This window comes from Schistosoma haematobium, chromosome 2 (assembly GCF_000699445.3).
Source record: "Schistosoma haematobium chromosome 2, whole genome shotgun sequence".
In the NCBI taxonomy this organism is placed as follows: Eukaryota; Metazoa; Platyhelminthes; class Trematoda; order Strigeidida; family Schistosomatidae; genus Schistosoma; species Schistosoma haematobium.
The window spans coordinates 30,567,372-30,584,236 of NC_067197.1; the positions used below are offsets into that span (position 1 = coordinate 30,567,372).

General features: G+C 31.2%; 1 protein-coding gene across 2 annotated transcripts; it reads left to right on the forward strand.

Annotated features, from left to right (window-relative positions):
* Positions 1-715: 715 nt before the first annotated feature.
* On the forward strand, positions 716-16,805 carry CCDC88A_1 (Girdin; the record flags this gene model as incomplete). 2 transcript variants are annotated; one of them, XM_051214906.1, is made up of 9 exons in its annotated part: positions 716-861; positions 1,870-1,956; positions 5,229-5,280; positions 7,181-7,223; positions 8,633-8,856; positions 11,329-11,665; positions 13,513-13,689; positions 14,245-14,518; positions 15,717-16,805. In XM_051214906.1, 9 exons carry the CDS (start codon positions 716-718, stop codon positions 16,000-16,002), a joined length of 1,626 nt encoding a protein of 541 aa, XP_051068091.1. In that variant the 3' UTR covers positions 16,003-16,805. The 2 variants fall into 2 exon arrangements, with proteins under 2 accessions (XP_051068091.1, XP_051068092.1); XM_051214907.1 differs by lacking the exons at positions 716-861; positions 1,870-1,956; positions 5,229-5,280 and having other exon boundaries at positions 5,873-11,665.
* Between the last annotated feature and the right edge of the window lie 60 nt (positions 16,806-16,865).

A 16,865-nucleotide genomic window follows, 5' to 3' on the forward strand; every position in this document is an offset into this window, starting at 1 on the left:
AATATCTGTTATTCAAAAGCTGGAATGTATTCGACAATAGTAGTAGTACTGAATGGTTATTGAACATCAGTTTTGAAGTTCTAATGGATGTTTAAGTCAACGGTATTCAGTCACACATATATCTTCTAAACATAGCTCACATGTGGTGAAATTATCGAGTGAGTAATGAGGTAGTTATACGTATTTCTAATCAAATAAACACAAGGAATCAAGACATGAATTCACTGATTTTTGTTTTAAGGTTTGTTAAGAGACACAAACTTTACTTTGTTTGGGTACACACGATCGTTATTGTTTTTTTAGTGTAGTCATCAATTGATATGGCCTGAACTCATTTATAAATACATTGCTATTTATGGAATTTTTCTACACGTTTGTTATGATGGACAGAAGTAAAGTATCTTTAGTTACTATATGACCATTTTTTTTTTTACCAATATTTCTGATAAATTGATTTATACTATTTTAATTGTACATTTTGATGCATAATTAAGTGCATTAATTACTTGAGATGTGTACTCATACATTCAATCAAGTTGATCAATGATCCTTTTTCATGGAATCTATTCAGTTAGATGATATTTAATGAATAGTTTCATAAAAGAAAGATTAATTTAATCATTTCAGTTCTTTCATTAATTGTATTGAGTTAATCTTTTATGCATAAGATATTTTATTATATTGCTTTTTAATATTTTCTTTATACATACCATAGATGTTAACAGAACTTAGTTCAAAATATGAAAAAGAAAATAAATCATTACTTAGCCAATTACAAAGTTTATTGAATCAAAATCAAGAGATTTTAACATCAACTTTGAAAAATTGTGAAAATCATGTCAGTCAAGAAGGTGTACTTAGGTACTAGAATTTTTATTGATTTTTTTTAGAATAGTTAACTTCATTTTTTTTTTTAGTGTCATAACGTGTAATTGTGTTGTTAACACTTCGTTTATAAATAAATCAATTATTGTAATTTCATATTACTGAGATCTACTTTAATTTTGAATGTAGGGATCTTCCACAGATCCACAAACTATTGACAAACAATTGACTCATGATTTCAACGATTGAAATTACTATAATAACCCTTCTGATATTGATTATCAGTTTAAAATCTGACTATAGAATTGTATATTTGTTAGTAGAGATTTAAATGATAAAATAAATGTATGATTGAAAGAGACCTTTAATATCTAACTTATAATATGAAATCATTTCAGTAGCTACATCTTTCAACTGTGCAAAAAAGTTAATAAAGGGATAAAGATTTACATAATTATTATCAGAATTGGAATTTGTAGAGACTGTATTAGTTTTCATAGTTGAATTCATAAGTCCATATAAGCTAGAATTCAACTATTAAAGTTACTACAATCTGCACAAATCTCCATTCTGATAATAGTTATGTAAATCACGAAAGCACGAAACCTAGACCCAGAGTTTCTTATTAACTACCTCTAATCACTAGTTCACATCTCGACATAGTTCATAAGATGTTGAATCTCCAAGACTAGTGACCGAATTGCAATTTGATCGACAGAATACGGTCAGCACTAAGAAGGATTTGACATACATGATATTGGTCACTACTCAGTGATCAATCAATTGTAAATACATGGACATATACTCAGTAAAAATGGTACACTATTTTATCGGATCCTATGTTATTATCACTCTCTATTGATACACTAAATCTAGGTATGTTATCAACAACATTAACTTATCAAGTATATATATATATATATATATATGTATATATATATATATATATATATATATATATATATATATATATATATATATATATTTGATAGAGTCACTTTAAAACGTTAAAAATCAAAATCCTGTACTTTTTCTTTTTTGTAGAGAACGTTTATTATCTATGCATAAACAAAAACAACAACTGGAAGAAAAAGTTATGGAACAATATCGTAATGGTTCATCATCTAAAAGGTATTTTTAATGTTGTTAATTAAACAAGTTAATTTCCATTTAAATTAATTTTACATTTTATTACATAAATTAAGCTATCAGTTATTTGAATCAGTGTGCTCTGTTATCTCTGTGTTCTTTTCTTTATTTATAATTGCTCCAGGATTTAAGAAGTGAAATTATTAAGATCTACTGAATTACTTTACAGTAATTATTCGTTATTTTTAATTAAGAGAAGGGAAATGATACTAAAAGTGAATATTATTTTATATATTTGGACTTTTTCTCTTTATTTTTCACTTTATTATTGATCAATGATATATTCTGTGTCTATAAATGCTGCGACAGCTTTCAAAAAGCACAACAAAGCCTCCAGAGGTTTTGAAAAGAGACGTAGGAGTTTCCATCTAATTAGAGCCTAATGGAGCATTCTAGAATATCAATGTGGCACGCTACGATTAGACGGTAGCATAACCTACCTTCTTGCGGATTGGATGAACTATAATGATGTTGCAGCTAACGCTAATCACTATAAATACTCAGGTTTTTCTGTACATTTTTGATTATTACCCAATAATCACATCCACTGGTTTTTCCGTCTTCCGATTTGTGACTGTGGGGATATACACATTCAAGTACTGTTAGTTGTATATCGTATTCTGCCTTAATCGAGTAGAGGACGTAACAATAAGATTTTTATCAGAAGGGGTTTTGTGGATATTATGGTATTTCTAATAATTGAATTCATGAGTCAATTGAAGCTAGACCACCATAGAAAAATTGGAAGCACTGGACGGCCTATTGTGGGACTCCTCACTGAGAACAATGGTGGATGTGTCGCTCGATTTCGTGGATTGGTTGATGTTAGACACTATCACTATTGGATGCCGGCTCAGTGGTCCAGTAGGTTAAGCGTTCGCGCGCGAGATCGAAGGCCCTGGGTTCGAATCCCGCGAGCGGGATCGTGGATGCGCACTGTTGAGGAGTTCAACAACAGGACGAAACGGCCGTCCAGTGCTTTCAGGTTTCCAGCGGTGGTCTAACATCAATCGGCTCACGATCTCTATCAAATACTCTTTGTTTAATTTTCATATATCTGTAGTTAGTTCTCGATTAATTTTATAGATTAGAGATTCTTACTACAGACTTCGTGACATTGATCTATACATGAGTTATTAGTTAAGTGAAGATTAGATAAGTCGTTCCGTTGACTTTGTTACTTTGGTTAACAGTTTTCTTGAAGTTTGTCATAGTAATTTATTTTCAAAACGGTCAGTCTGGTTAAGGATGGATTAAAAAAATTATCAATTATTATATTTTATTCATTCTAGTGATTTGACTAATCAACTGCTTTTGGAGTAAGTAATAGGGAGAACGCTCAAAAAATATTGAAACTATATTCTGCTTGCTTTACCTCAAATTTGCACATTTTACTTATATAAAATGCACTTTGTCTGTAAACACATGTTATGCTATATGCACGATTATTATTTCATATGTAGAACTGGCTTATTTATAAGAAAATATTGAGTATTTTATGAACCTTGGTCTAGATCGTCTTAGTTACTTCAGATTGATTTGTGATGATTTATGGATGAAGGGGAATAGAAAATTTTGAGGATATATATTATATAAACGCCACTTAATGATCACGTTAGGATCATGCATTCGGTGTTTTAGCCATACCTTTTCCTTTATGGCTAGTGATACTAAACATAAGTTCATGATGGAATAGGGTAAATGGGTTGAAAATCGAAAGCTTTAATCACTGCTTTGTATGAATTAAGTGTCTTATACTAGATTGTAGACTACATCAACGCCATGGATTTCATTCTAATATCTATTTCCATATAATTTCTTAGTACATTTATATCAAGTAGTCAGAAATAGGATAATACAATCCTCATTAATCTATTTGAAGGCATAATTATCAGTTGGGGTAAATTCCGTTTACAGATTAACCTTATTCAATTCATGATTATTACAATAATTAATTGGCAGTTATTTAGAATATTTGAATAAGTTGATGATTCATTAAAACAAAATGAATACGTCGATCAAATTCCAATCTACTATGAACATTAATTATTCATAATATTTTGTTTAAAGAATAATTTACTACTCAGTTTGTTTTCAGTATATATTTTAAGTTGGAACAATGAATATTAAAGCTTTTTAATCTGAAATTTGTATTACGTAATAGTTCCTAAACATAAAATTGCTTACACAAGTATTTTGTTTTACTTTCTAAGTAAAATAAAGCTATAAATATGTTTATGTGTGCATGTACAACTGCATTATGTTGATATTTTCTGTTTATCTATTCAGTTGTACAGTATTGTGTTAATGATGATTGTAAATGCTTATGCATGTCATAATTTGAATATTTCTATTTAATGTTCAGTATGTAGTACAAACAAACAAACAAAAAAAAGAAAATATCAAGTCAGTGTTTATTTGTGGTCGTTTATCTTTTAAGTAACAGGTAATACGTTCAAACATCGCTACACTGACTTTAATTAACAAACCTAAACAGTTCAGGTAGCTTTCAAATAAAATATATAACTTGAAGTAGAATATACGAATTTGTACTTTGTCACAGATTTCCTTAATTAGTGGAGTTAAAGTGTATTGACCACTTGAACTGGTCTGTCATTTGAAAAAAATGTTTTTATATTATTTAATTTGTATTTCAATCTTATTTCACAGCCTATTCTAAACGGTTTTACAGAACACTTGACATTCTTTCACTATTTAAAATTTGTTTTATTTGTTTGATTACTGAAATCTTGTGTAATCAAATTTGTGCAATTTGTGATGTAATCTGTAAACAGTTTGTGATATAAAACACATTATACAGCTAGAAGTACATAGTAGTGACTAGACAATCAGGTTCAAAAAAGTGATTCTTCAATTTTCGCACCACCCCATACACACTCATGTTTGATTAGTATCTTGACGACAAATTCATGATTTTCACTGACTGTTTATTCATTGGTTAAAACAAGATATAATCACTTTAACATTATTCATAGAGTGGTTTATCATCGTCGATCAAGTATAGTTTTACCAGTATAGCTTCAGTTATAATCTGTATAGTGTATTTATATGATCTATGGTCTCATACAGTTATCTCTCTCATGATATCGTATTCATAAACACACACAGGTCAATAATTTTATCATACCAAATGTATAAGTAAATTTAAATTATATATATATATATCACCCATCAGATTTATTTGATTCTGCTATTTTGTTTAATTTCTACCTTGATTTCTGACTCATTTATAGAAGTCAAAGACGTTTGACGCTTATTCAACGAGCTCGGGCAGCATTGAATAAAGTAAGTAAATACAGTCAGATAACTTTACACATGTATGAGATTTTATGAAGATTTATTTTAGTCGGAAGATGATTTCTTTTTTAAATTGAAAACTGATCTCAGCTACAGAATTGATGAAAACGAGGGGATATCAGTCCGTTGTGAGCGCCAAATATGGTCGTAATAATCTCAAAAAACGCTAATGTAAATCGTAATTGTATGATTAGAAGTGGCAAGCACTGAAATTGATTTATCAGTTTTATTGTAGAGTTAATGTGAGTAGGAATAATGAGCGAATTTCTCATTGAAAAAATCACATAACTAGTCAAATTGCATTGCAAAATAACTGGATTTTTGACAGTAGTGATCATTGGATCCCCAGTGGTCAGGAGAAATAACTTGCACACTGTGAAATCAAGCACAGATTCTGATTTCTACTCCATACTGAATCATAATTTATGTTGTAATTTAGCTTAATTCATCAAATTAAATAATGAGATTACTATAGTAGGACAGACCGATCATTTGGGTATAGATTTATTCATTTATTATTTAAACACATAAACATTGGTACAAAAAGGCACCAAATATATATTCGCAACACAAATCATTCGATTTTTGTAAGGGTTGGGGTACTACCCGGGTGCCCAAACCGAAGCGGGTGGTTTTCCTAGGGGGCCACACCCCAAGCCTTTGGCCTAAAGATCTAATCTACAAGGTAGTGGAGCAACGTTACAAGATGGCAGTCCCATGGTAGCCAGTGACCAATAATTGATTCATGCGCCATTTGTTTCTTTAGGATCTTGGAGCCCATGTACACCATTGGTTTGGAATCAGTGTTTTCCAACTCCTCTAGGTAGGTCCTCCGTGTCCGGCAACTCGGTTAAAGTGCCGTTGCTATGTTTAAAGCGATTACGAGTTCACCTAGTCTGCAAAAGAAACAAAGACTGTGACCAAAGACTAATAAGCTAGGTATTCCGATGCGTCCCAGCCCTGCTAACTAGAAAGAGAAGTCCAAATTTGAAACGGGGAAATATATTCTGTAAGCAGCTAGAAGCACGAGCAACCACGAAAGTCACAAATCAAACGTATATATACAGCATAAAATTGCCCTTTGGAAGCGTTACAAAATAGCATACTAAAAGATACAACGAACCAATAGCGTTTAACATTCTCACAATGGGAAATACGACATGAAGGTGAAAATGAACGCTTTTGGCTGGAAAACAGGAAATCCAAATTTTCAAAATAAAATTACAAAAACAAGGTATTTACCAAGTGAGTTCTGGGGATCTAACATTCCCAACAGTCGGACATTCGCTTTCCGTCCTCTCAATTTCGTAAACAACGCCCTCGCTGCGAGAATTCGGTGAGTAGAACTTTCCTGGCAGTCGTTGTATGCAAGTGGCCATATAAGAGCATTTCGAGAGGAAGAGCTGACTCTCCCCACCTTCGTCCGTCCCAGGAACACTTGGGGGTTTGGGTATAAAATCGATTATCTAATCCACAAAAGAAAACTGAATTTTAAGATAGAACAATCGACCAACTAGTTAAATGGATAATTGACTTTAAGCTATCATTTATATTATAAGATATTCAAACAAAAAAGTCTGACTATGTATAGGGCAATAAATATTAAATTAAGAATAAGAAAATTGGTAATCATGTCATAATGAATAGTCATTTACATTTACTTATATTAATTTCAATAATAGTTTAATTCATCAGTATTCAATACAAAAATGTAATATTGGACTTGTTTCACTAGTTCTGTTCCTTTGGGTTGGATCTTACAGAGAAAAAAAAACTCACTAGATTTTTTGTTTACCTTTCTATTAACCATCTTAGTTAATCATTCAATACTCAATCTTTTGGTTGTTTTTTTCTTTTTAATAAAATGTTTGCTGAATTCTTCTGTTAGCATCATTTTCCACACAATGCTGAATACAATAAAAATAATTTAGGTAAGCTGAACTAATTAAAACAATTTTTTTGTAAGTTTTATTCTCTTGATATATTTTGAGTAGTATAATATTTTCACGTTAAAATAGTATTTGATTTTTGAGAAAAAGAAATGCTTTTTTGTTGATTCTTGATTGATATTGAATAACTATCGAATGCATTGATAACTGAAAACACTGATTATTAAACAAAATTAGTGTAATATTCTGTCAAAGGAAAAAGATGGATGCGCACTGCTGAGGAGTTTCATACAAGGACAAGACGGCAGTCCAGTGCTTCCAGGTTTTCCATGGTGGCCTAGCTTCAATTGACTCATGAATTCAACTATGTAAATAAAGTTGTCATATTTATGTATATGACCGTTGTTGCTACCTTGACGTGGTGGTCGCTCTTGCCTATTGTGATGAAGCAACCGAGCTATACTGGCTGGAACAACCGTTCCTCAAGGTCCTACCATGCCAGACAGGTCGGTTGAAGAGCGGTAAGACTAAAAGCAACAAACCTAAGGTCCGAAGGCGAAGTCGTACTGCTGACTGTACAGAGGTGTGACAGCAGTAAGGTGTTTCCTTCAGACAACCAGTATGGCAGCGATGCTGCCTCCCCACAAGGAGGAGGGGTGAGGTTAGAAAAGGTCGACCCTAAAAATGAATACCTCGCCTTATCCCACGGATATCCGTCTCCGGCGGTAAGGCATCAACAAGTACATAGCTAACACAAATATAACTCACAAAAAGGTCATGTGTGACCGACCTCAAGCAGTTGTCCCTTGAGCACTGCGGTCAGTCTCTCAGGTCACTAAGACCATCTCCAATCCAATTTCCTTTTCGGGTACCTCCAGAAGAACCCTTCCACGGTGTGGGCAACCGGGAAGTGATAACCTCCCTCATAACTCTAACAGCACTCAAGACCACTGTATTCATAATCAGCCTCCCTCTCCAATTCCTATTATTCCTCCTACATCGATTGACTTGATCAGTCACAAGTAAACTGAAGTTCGAAGTGTGGACTATTTAAATCTGATCTAATGTTCTAGAGATATCAAGCTCATTGGAAAATTTGAAAGTTCCAATTTTACTCTTAAATAGTATTGTATTTATATACTAATGAGAAGTTCTAGACCAAGAGAACACTTTATGCAGAGTTCTCTTATTTTTAGTCTTCTGTCTGACGTCATATTATGGGGAAAATTACCTTCATGTCAATATCCGAACACATGTACCTCGCTGTTTCTGTAAAATTATATTAGAGTTGAGAAAATTTATGGGATAAATTAAGAGTTTTTAACATTTGTATTTGACTGGTATGATGACTACTTTGAAGCAATTCAAATGGTCGGCAGATCATAAAAAGAGTTCTCATTAGCATTTAATCATTTTATTTTCATTATATGGTTTTTTCCTTCCCTCTTCAGGTTATAGCACAGTTTCGACTTTACATTCTCAATCTTCCTGGTTAAATGATAGTTACAGATCAATACCAACCATTGGACAAACATCGTCAACGTTGCATCGTTGCGATAAACGTCTTGTACCTGGTTCAGTGTCCATTTATGATCGTGATCCAGATGAACAAAGTCAGGAAGCTTTAAAACAATTTTTAAAATATTTAGATGATTCAAGTGGAACTAACACACGAGTCAGTTGTTAATATTAGTTTATCTACAAAATATTCCTTGTTATTATTTTTGTTCTATAAAGTAAACTTAATTAACTGGTTTATTTGTTAGTTTATTGTTGAGATGTGTTCAATTTTAGATGGTTTTCTTCTTACATTGATTTTCGATAATCAATTATGGAGAAACGGAAAACACTAATTATTTGTTTCATTCTATTTTGGAACTTACCAATATTGTGTATCCTTCTAATCAAACAAAGAATCAAATTGAAAAAAAACATCAGGCTTATGGCGAATGCGTTGCTTTTAGATCACTGAGTTTGAAATTTAATGGTTTATAATTCTGGTAACAGTTGGTTTATGGTGTAACTTGACGATCATTCAGTGCCATTGACAGATACCTCTTTCACTCTAATGTGATTGGACTCAATCCGTTATAGTTTTTTACTTGAACTTCAGAAGTTTTCATTAAAGTTTATCACTAGTTAGTACATGATTGTTATTTATTTGTTTGACTATGATGATTAATTGGATTCTGAAATATTATTAAATAACTGCGATTTTTTTAGTCTTAATAAGTATAGACAAAAACAGGATTTATGGTCTGAGCAACCGCCAATATTATTCTCATTGTTGAATCGGAGAAAAAATCAGGGTTCTATTTTCATTGATATTGCTCCTACACCTTTTTGAAAAGTGTCAAAGTGAATAAGAACTGGTTTTAGAGCTCTGTACCCAGTGGTCTTGAACTACTTAACGCAAGTTTCCTTTCTTACATCAAATTCTATGTAATCTCCGATGTAAGAACTGGAGAGTTGTTTATCAACCCCTAGTTCTGTAATTACCATCATGCTTGATGAAAAATGTTCCCAAATTATATTATTCTTCACAAACATTACTCTTGATGAAATATTTTAAATTAATCAAAAGGATAATGTGGTTGCATCCAGAGTATTAGGCTAGCTTTGACGCACTATAAATAGTACTGTGAATATCATGTCACTTAGAAAACATCAATAAAAGATTATTTTACTTTATAATCAGTCTTCCATATTTATCCACCATTTGTGTATATTTTACTTAGTATTAGTTCTTTGTTGCATGCACTTTTTTAATCCTAAATTTGACCCAACTATAAACTCAAATAGTTTCATTCACTAGTCATAATGATGTGTTGGTTGATATATAAAAGGTATCTGTCGAAGTTTTGTATATCATAGTTCTGCATAATGTGACTGTGCCGATATTCATTCATATTGACATCTTTATTAAACATGGGTTTCGAATTCGAATTTAGAGGAACTATTGGCGGCCTGTTTGAATATTTGGGTAACCTGTTCCTGTCATCTAGATATTTTAAAAATTTATCTGATTTTTATTTGTTTTAAGACATCATTATGTCTATTAATCGTATAACCTATTCAGGCGCGTTAATGAAAAGTGTACGACTTTTCGCTGTACAAGTTACAGAAAAGTACAATCAGAGATATTACGGTGGCTGGCAATATGCATCGACATGAATAAACATTATTCAGATGTCGATTCCTGAGTTGCTAACGTCTAACTGGCAATCACTCAATGTTTACCATCCGGATCGATCAAGAAATAAGAAAAGGAAACTTGTTGAAATACTTAGTACTGAGAATTCTTTATTGTACCAAAATATAATATTGAATAAAGCCATTATTAATAATAATAATAATAATAATAATAATAATAATAATAATAATAATAATAATAATTTAAAGATCAATAGAAATGCATTAATTTCAACGACAGCTTCCAGCAGAAGTATATTTTAGTTGAAAACTTATTCAAGGAAAGTAAATTGGATAGTTGTTGTTTAATACTTCTTGACACTTTAATTAATGATCTAACTTAAGTAAGAATTAAATCTGTATCGCTTGTTAATTATTCGGTTATTATACATTGTAACTATGATATTGATATGAAGTTTATTAACTATGACTAATAAGTATTTGTCAATACTTTAACACTTGACTGACTTCTTAATTCACTGTATTTTTTTCTCTATCAGAAACTCTGAGAACTCACCTTTCAGAGGATTCATTTTGTTACTTAATGGGTGGTTTGAAATTTACTGATGAAGCACCAAAAACGTTTGACTATGCAATCATTGTTTAATATGTCTTTTTATGACACTATTTTGTCATGAAACTATCTGTATTAATAAACAGTGTAACTAATTTAGGAAGTACAATTTTAACCATTCAGTTTTGAGCGATATGTTTGATGCCAAAGTTAATAAAGCTACTAGAACCTAACCAAAACGGATGGAGAGGGGTTCAAACTTACAAAAAAATGTGTTTTGACTACAAAACCACTGTAGATCATTCAACCCTTTAAAAGTCATTAATTAAAATCTATTTCCACTAATAAATTAATGTTTCTTTTTAACCTTTTGAAAAATGTTTTTAGATGAATTCATTTCATTATCAATAATTATATTTAAGTTTTAATTTAACCTTTCAGCCAAGTTCAGCTGTTCCTCCTCAAATTTCAAATCATAAACAATTTGGAAATCATGATTTCTTATTACCTGTAAGACCAAATTCCGGTGGTTTAACAATAAGTCCATGTATAGAGAAACGACCACAATCAAGATTAAGCTCAGATAGATATACTGAATGTATGGATTCACCAATTTCTGGTCGATCTTCTCATTCAAGTTCAAATGGTGTAAAATCTCAATTAATTAATCAAACTCATCATTTTCCACACCGAATCGATAAACATATTCTTAATTTCACAGAAAATATAAGTACAAATGAAAAGAAATTTCATTTAAATAACACAAATGGTTGGTTGAGTAAGTTAAGAAAATGTAGTTTTCAAAAGTACCATTATTCTTTAATAAAATAGATTTGATATTAGAAGTTTTGAAGTATTCTGTAAAACGATCTATATTCAATATAACCAAAATCAATATTTAATTACAAATCCTAGGCTAATTTATCAATATATGTAACAGAATGATCAATTTATCGATGACCAAGCTTCATCGAAACTGTGGATAGACAAAACAAGTTAAAAAAATGCAAATTATTTACTTCAGCTGAAATAAACAGATTATATATTATAAATTTTAAGCCACCGTCTAACTTGATATATGATGTTTCTAGAGTAGAATAATGTTTGGTAAAGAATAAAGACATGGGACTGAACCATGATATTCTTTATATAGTTTGGATCCGGTTACCTTAGACACAGAAGAGCTTATTATTTGTTTCCGAAACTTAGAACATTTTATCACTTCATATCCATCTCCTCTCTTATTCACTGCCGTCTTTTTTTGTTTATTTTACTGCTTTTCTTAGTTTTTTTATATTTTAAATAGTATTGTCGCCTAAGTTGAACCATTTTGTTTCGAGTTGCATGGTTATGAATCTGAGTCAGTCCAAAAAACTCCCAATAATCACTATATATATATACGCTCATTGATTTGCGTATCCATTTGAGTAGATATACATTCGGAGGAACACATATTTAGTATAAGGGATTTTAGGAGATTATAGTATTTTTAATAGTTTAAACTACGAACTGATCTTAATTAGACCTTTACTGGAAATGTGGAACCATTAGATGACCATTTCGTCCTAGTATGGGACTACTGATCAGTGAGCATCCACGACTCTGCACCCGAGAACCGAAACAAAGATATTCGTTCACGCATGCAAACACTTAACCTCTAAACCATTGGGCCGGCATCCAACACTGATAATGGGTAAATTCAATCAATTCACGATATTGTGCAATCCTCATCCGTCGCCTGTGGTGGATATTTGTCTCATAATCGAGATGTTTGAACTCTACAGGTCACGAATTCTCCCTGGGCCTGATTCCAGAGTGCGGGGTTGTGGTGGTTTAACTAATGTCAGTTCGTCGTTCAAAATGGGAAAACACCACATATTTGATATTTTTATCAGTTATCTCAATACATAAAACTGAGATTTCACTATGTCAAGTTGTGTGCTGGCCTATTATCAACAAGTTTATTTCTCGATTTTTGACTCCAAAGATAATAATTACTAATCGCACTATCAGGTAGGATAATAACAACTGAAGGTCTTGATAGACTTTCATTTCAACATCAATTCATTGAAATCTAATTATTCTCATAATTATATAAGGCGATTACAGAGTTAATTTATGACATTTAACTGAAATAGCCCATTTTTATCTGTCTTGTCAGTATATATCTGCTAACATTGTCCTTACGTAAGAGCAATGAAACGACTTGAAATCAAACATTAAAGGTTATATTAAAAAAAAACTTATCTGGTTTATGTATTAACTTCATGCTCAATTAAGTAAGTTTGAGTTTAAATTCTCAATCAGTTACCTTTCTATTGTCTCATTCAAGTAGATTTTGTTCGTAACAATGAATTAAGATTAAGTTGGATAGATAGTTATGATGGTTCATATATTCTTTATTCATCTGACAACTGTTTATACATGAAATAAAGAGTACATTTAGCCGCTAGCTAACATCTTTTCAGTCTAGATAGTAGAATATTGGAATAGTTGTTTAAACGCTAATTAAGTGGAGTTCAACTACCACCAAGAATATAGATATATATACATATATATATTAGTTTACTTCTAACGATATACACATTACTATTTGTTTGTCCTTCTATTTGAAATACTTTCTAGGTAACGATGATTCACATGATCGTTCAATATGTAGTAGTAATAGTAGTAGTAATGGTATGAATAGTCAAAATCTTCCATCAACAGAAAGATGCGAAAAACAAATTAGTGAGATTGTACAAATTAAAGCAACTACTGATGAATCAAATATTGTAATTCATAAAAACATTATATCAGACAGTAAGTTACCTTTTTTTATTTCTATTATATCATTTACTGTTTTGAAATATAAACAAATAGAAAAAAGAAAACAACTTGATATCAGCTTCTTATTATGTGACAGAGATTATGTAATTTGGGATAGAGATGTATATCAGTTGAAATGTTAGATCCAACTAACCATGATTTATCTAACTGGAATTTCTATGGTTTTTTTCTGAAATTGAAGTAGATAAATCATATGATGAGATCTACTACTGGAATGAATGAGTTGGACAATCATATTCAGGTATTATTATTATTATCATCATCGGGTTTTAACAGCTAACTCAGAAGTGAACTGTACAATAAGAAAGGATTTCATTTGTCTTAAACTGTTTGTTAATTCTGATCATGCTAAAATGAACTGTTCGTAAACTATGCAGCGCCCAAAGGTATCCTAATTTGACTAGCTAGATTTTCTGTACAGTATTCATGACTTAAAAATTTTGATTTTTCAATAGTGTATCTTGCCCCAAAACTCTGGATAATTCATATAATTTGGAAAATTTAATTTATTTTTCTTGTCGTGTTTAGCACCAACTAATATCAGTACAAGTTCACCGAAACCATGTCTATCCAGATCCTCATCGTTGTGTTACAATAAACTCAATGATCCAATATACGTGCAACGTGCTTTGAATAGTATGGCTAGTAGTAATGCTAATAGTTGTCAATCTACTCAAATAATAAACAATCCATTGACAAATAGATGTGATGATAATCCTACCAGTAGTGGTACCGTTGGATTGAATAATTCCAAATATTTTAACAACCCTACTTATATCCAACATACAGGAAAATCTTTCGAGTAAGTGATCTGTTAAAGTATGACAGAATTAACTAGGTGATGGTAAAATGTTAGGCTGAAATATACTTTATTTGGTCATAGTTCGATAGCAGTCTGTTAGACCATTTAACTGGAAAATAGTATGAGAGGAACATTTGAGCAGCATATCTTTTCATCCTTAACTGTTAGCATTTTTTGTAGAGAATGAATCCGTATTCCTCAAATTTACCTTTTGATTAAGAGAAATTTAGTGAAAAATGAATAGCCAAATAAATTTTCGTCTGTAGTTTCATATCACGGATTGAGCCTAACTAACAAAATCAACGATTATTAGACAATTGTTCCGTTCTATTATGTAACCCCAGTGGTTTGCAGGTAAACAAATCGCATCGACGTTTGGTAGTTCTAGGTTCGGTGTGTAGTGGGACCATGGATGTGCAGTGAGGAGTGTCTTACTAGGACAAAAAAGCTGCCCACGATTTTGGGCTTTGATTTCTTGTCTAAGATTAACAAGTGATATAAAACTACCAAATCTAACAATTTATACAAACTCCTAAGCTAAAAACCCTTTATTCTGAATATTATAGAAATAGATGGTAGAAAAATTCTGGAGTTAATTGCATTTGTGAATATTATTTTCTGTTAAAATTAAGTACTTTGACTGATGTCAGTCACCCTAGTCTGAAACATCTTGTTTGCTTTATTAATTTATCTTAGAAACGTAATACTCTGTCTGGTTATTCCTTAAGGTTATTTGTTGACAACTTACCGAATAACAATTTTTTTAGGGGTGCCGAAATCAAATTTTGTCGGTAAGCTGGGTGGCTTAATATTATAATTCACTGTATTTATTTTTAAATGAATAGAATCTTGGACATAAATCACATACTATTTATCAAGAAAATAAACATATACAATCTCCAAGGCACTTCCGTTTCCATGGCGACTTTAACCAGTATCAGTCAATGATGCGGCCAGACATGATACTTCTATGATAAATAGATTGAGGCTATGTTTTGCAGTAGATCAAGTACACATCGGTTATTCCTAAATAACAACCATTATTACAGCAGTGTCTAATATTTAGTGTTGATCGAATTTTATCCTATCGACAGGCTTCGTCATGCAGTAGGAAATAAGAAATTTAACAATAATTATTATACAAAGACTAATTTAATTCGACTGAAAGTATCTTATTAAACCTTTTTATTGCTTTTAGGTTAAATACAAGTTCAAAATCCGAAAACAATAAAAAATCTATGCCATCAACGAATAGTAGTTATAATATAAATAGTATGGCTAGTAATTGTACTGAGTCCATCCCAATATTCGACCATCATAAAACATCGAATATGAGTAAATCCGCTTTATTACGAGAACAATTCTTCAGTTCTATGATAGGTGAAGCTGATCGTAATCAACAAACGCAACAACATCAGTCTTTAGAATCTTCTTCAGAGTTGCCTAGGAAACCAAAAGTTCTACTGCAATACAGAGATTTGTGATTTATATTAGGGATGAAACATTCTATGTACATCGTTTATTTACTCCATTTTTACTTTTTCATAATACATTTGTGAATATCCACACATAGTATATAAAAAAAAGTTATTTCTTATTATCTAGTAACTATATATTTTTTATAATATAGCTGTGCACAGTGTTTTTCTCTTTTTTTGAATATTTAATTGCACACTTCTTTGATCTCACTCTACTAAACATAGATACACGACCCATGTCTTCCTTCCGCACTGTTCGTAATGCAAGGACAGTCATTATGACTGGTTTCGTTTTAAATCTTGTTTAAAAATGCGTGGTGCGTATTTTGAAATTTCTTACAATAGACTGAAATTTGAAACTTTTTAAGAATAGTGCATAAATCACTTTATTATTATATTTGAATGCACTTGAAATCATATTATCCACAGAATTTCCATGTACAGTTAATTAATTATTATTGCTTTTGTTTAATATAAAGGATATTATATACTTACATAAATATTTACACGCTTTTGTTCAATATCCAGTTTAATAATCATGGGAATTTTTGTGCTTCAACTCTGAAGATACATTTTGAGTAATTGTTATATAATCAAGTACAGACGAACAAACATTGCACTTAGATCAGTACGTATTTTGTAGTTACAGACAGAACCGTGTTGTCTAAACCAAGATAGATGAATTCTACTGAGATTATAATTTCAGTTGGTTGAAAATCAAATTCTAATACCATCAAGCCATATCTCTACACATTTATTAATATGTACAAATAAATGATACTACTTGTTTGAAATAATTAAAACGATAGCGTTGCACTAATGTAAGTGAAGTGAAACACAATGAAGATGGTAGTGATAAGATGCTTTAA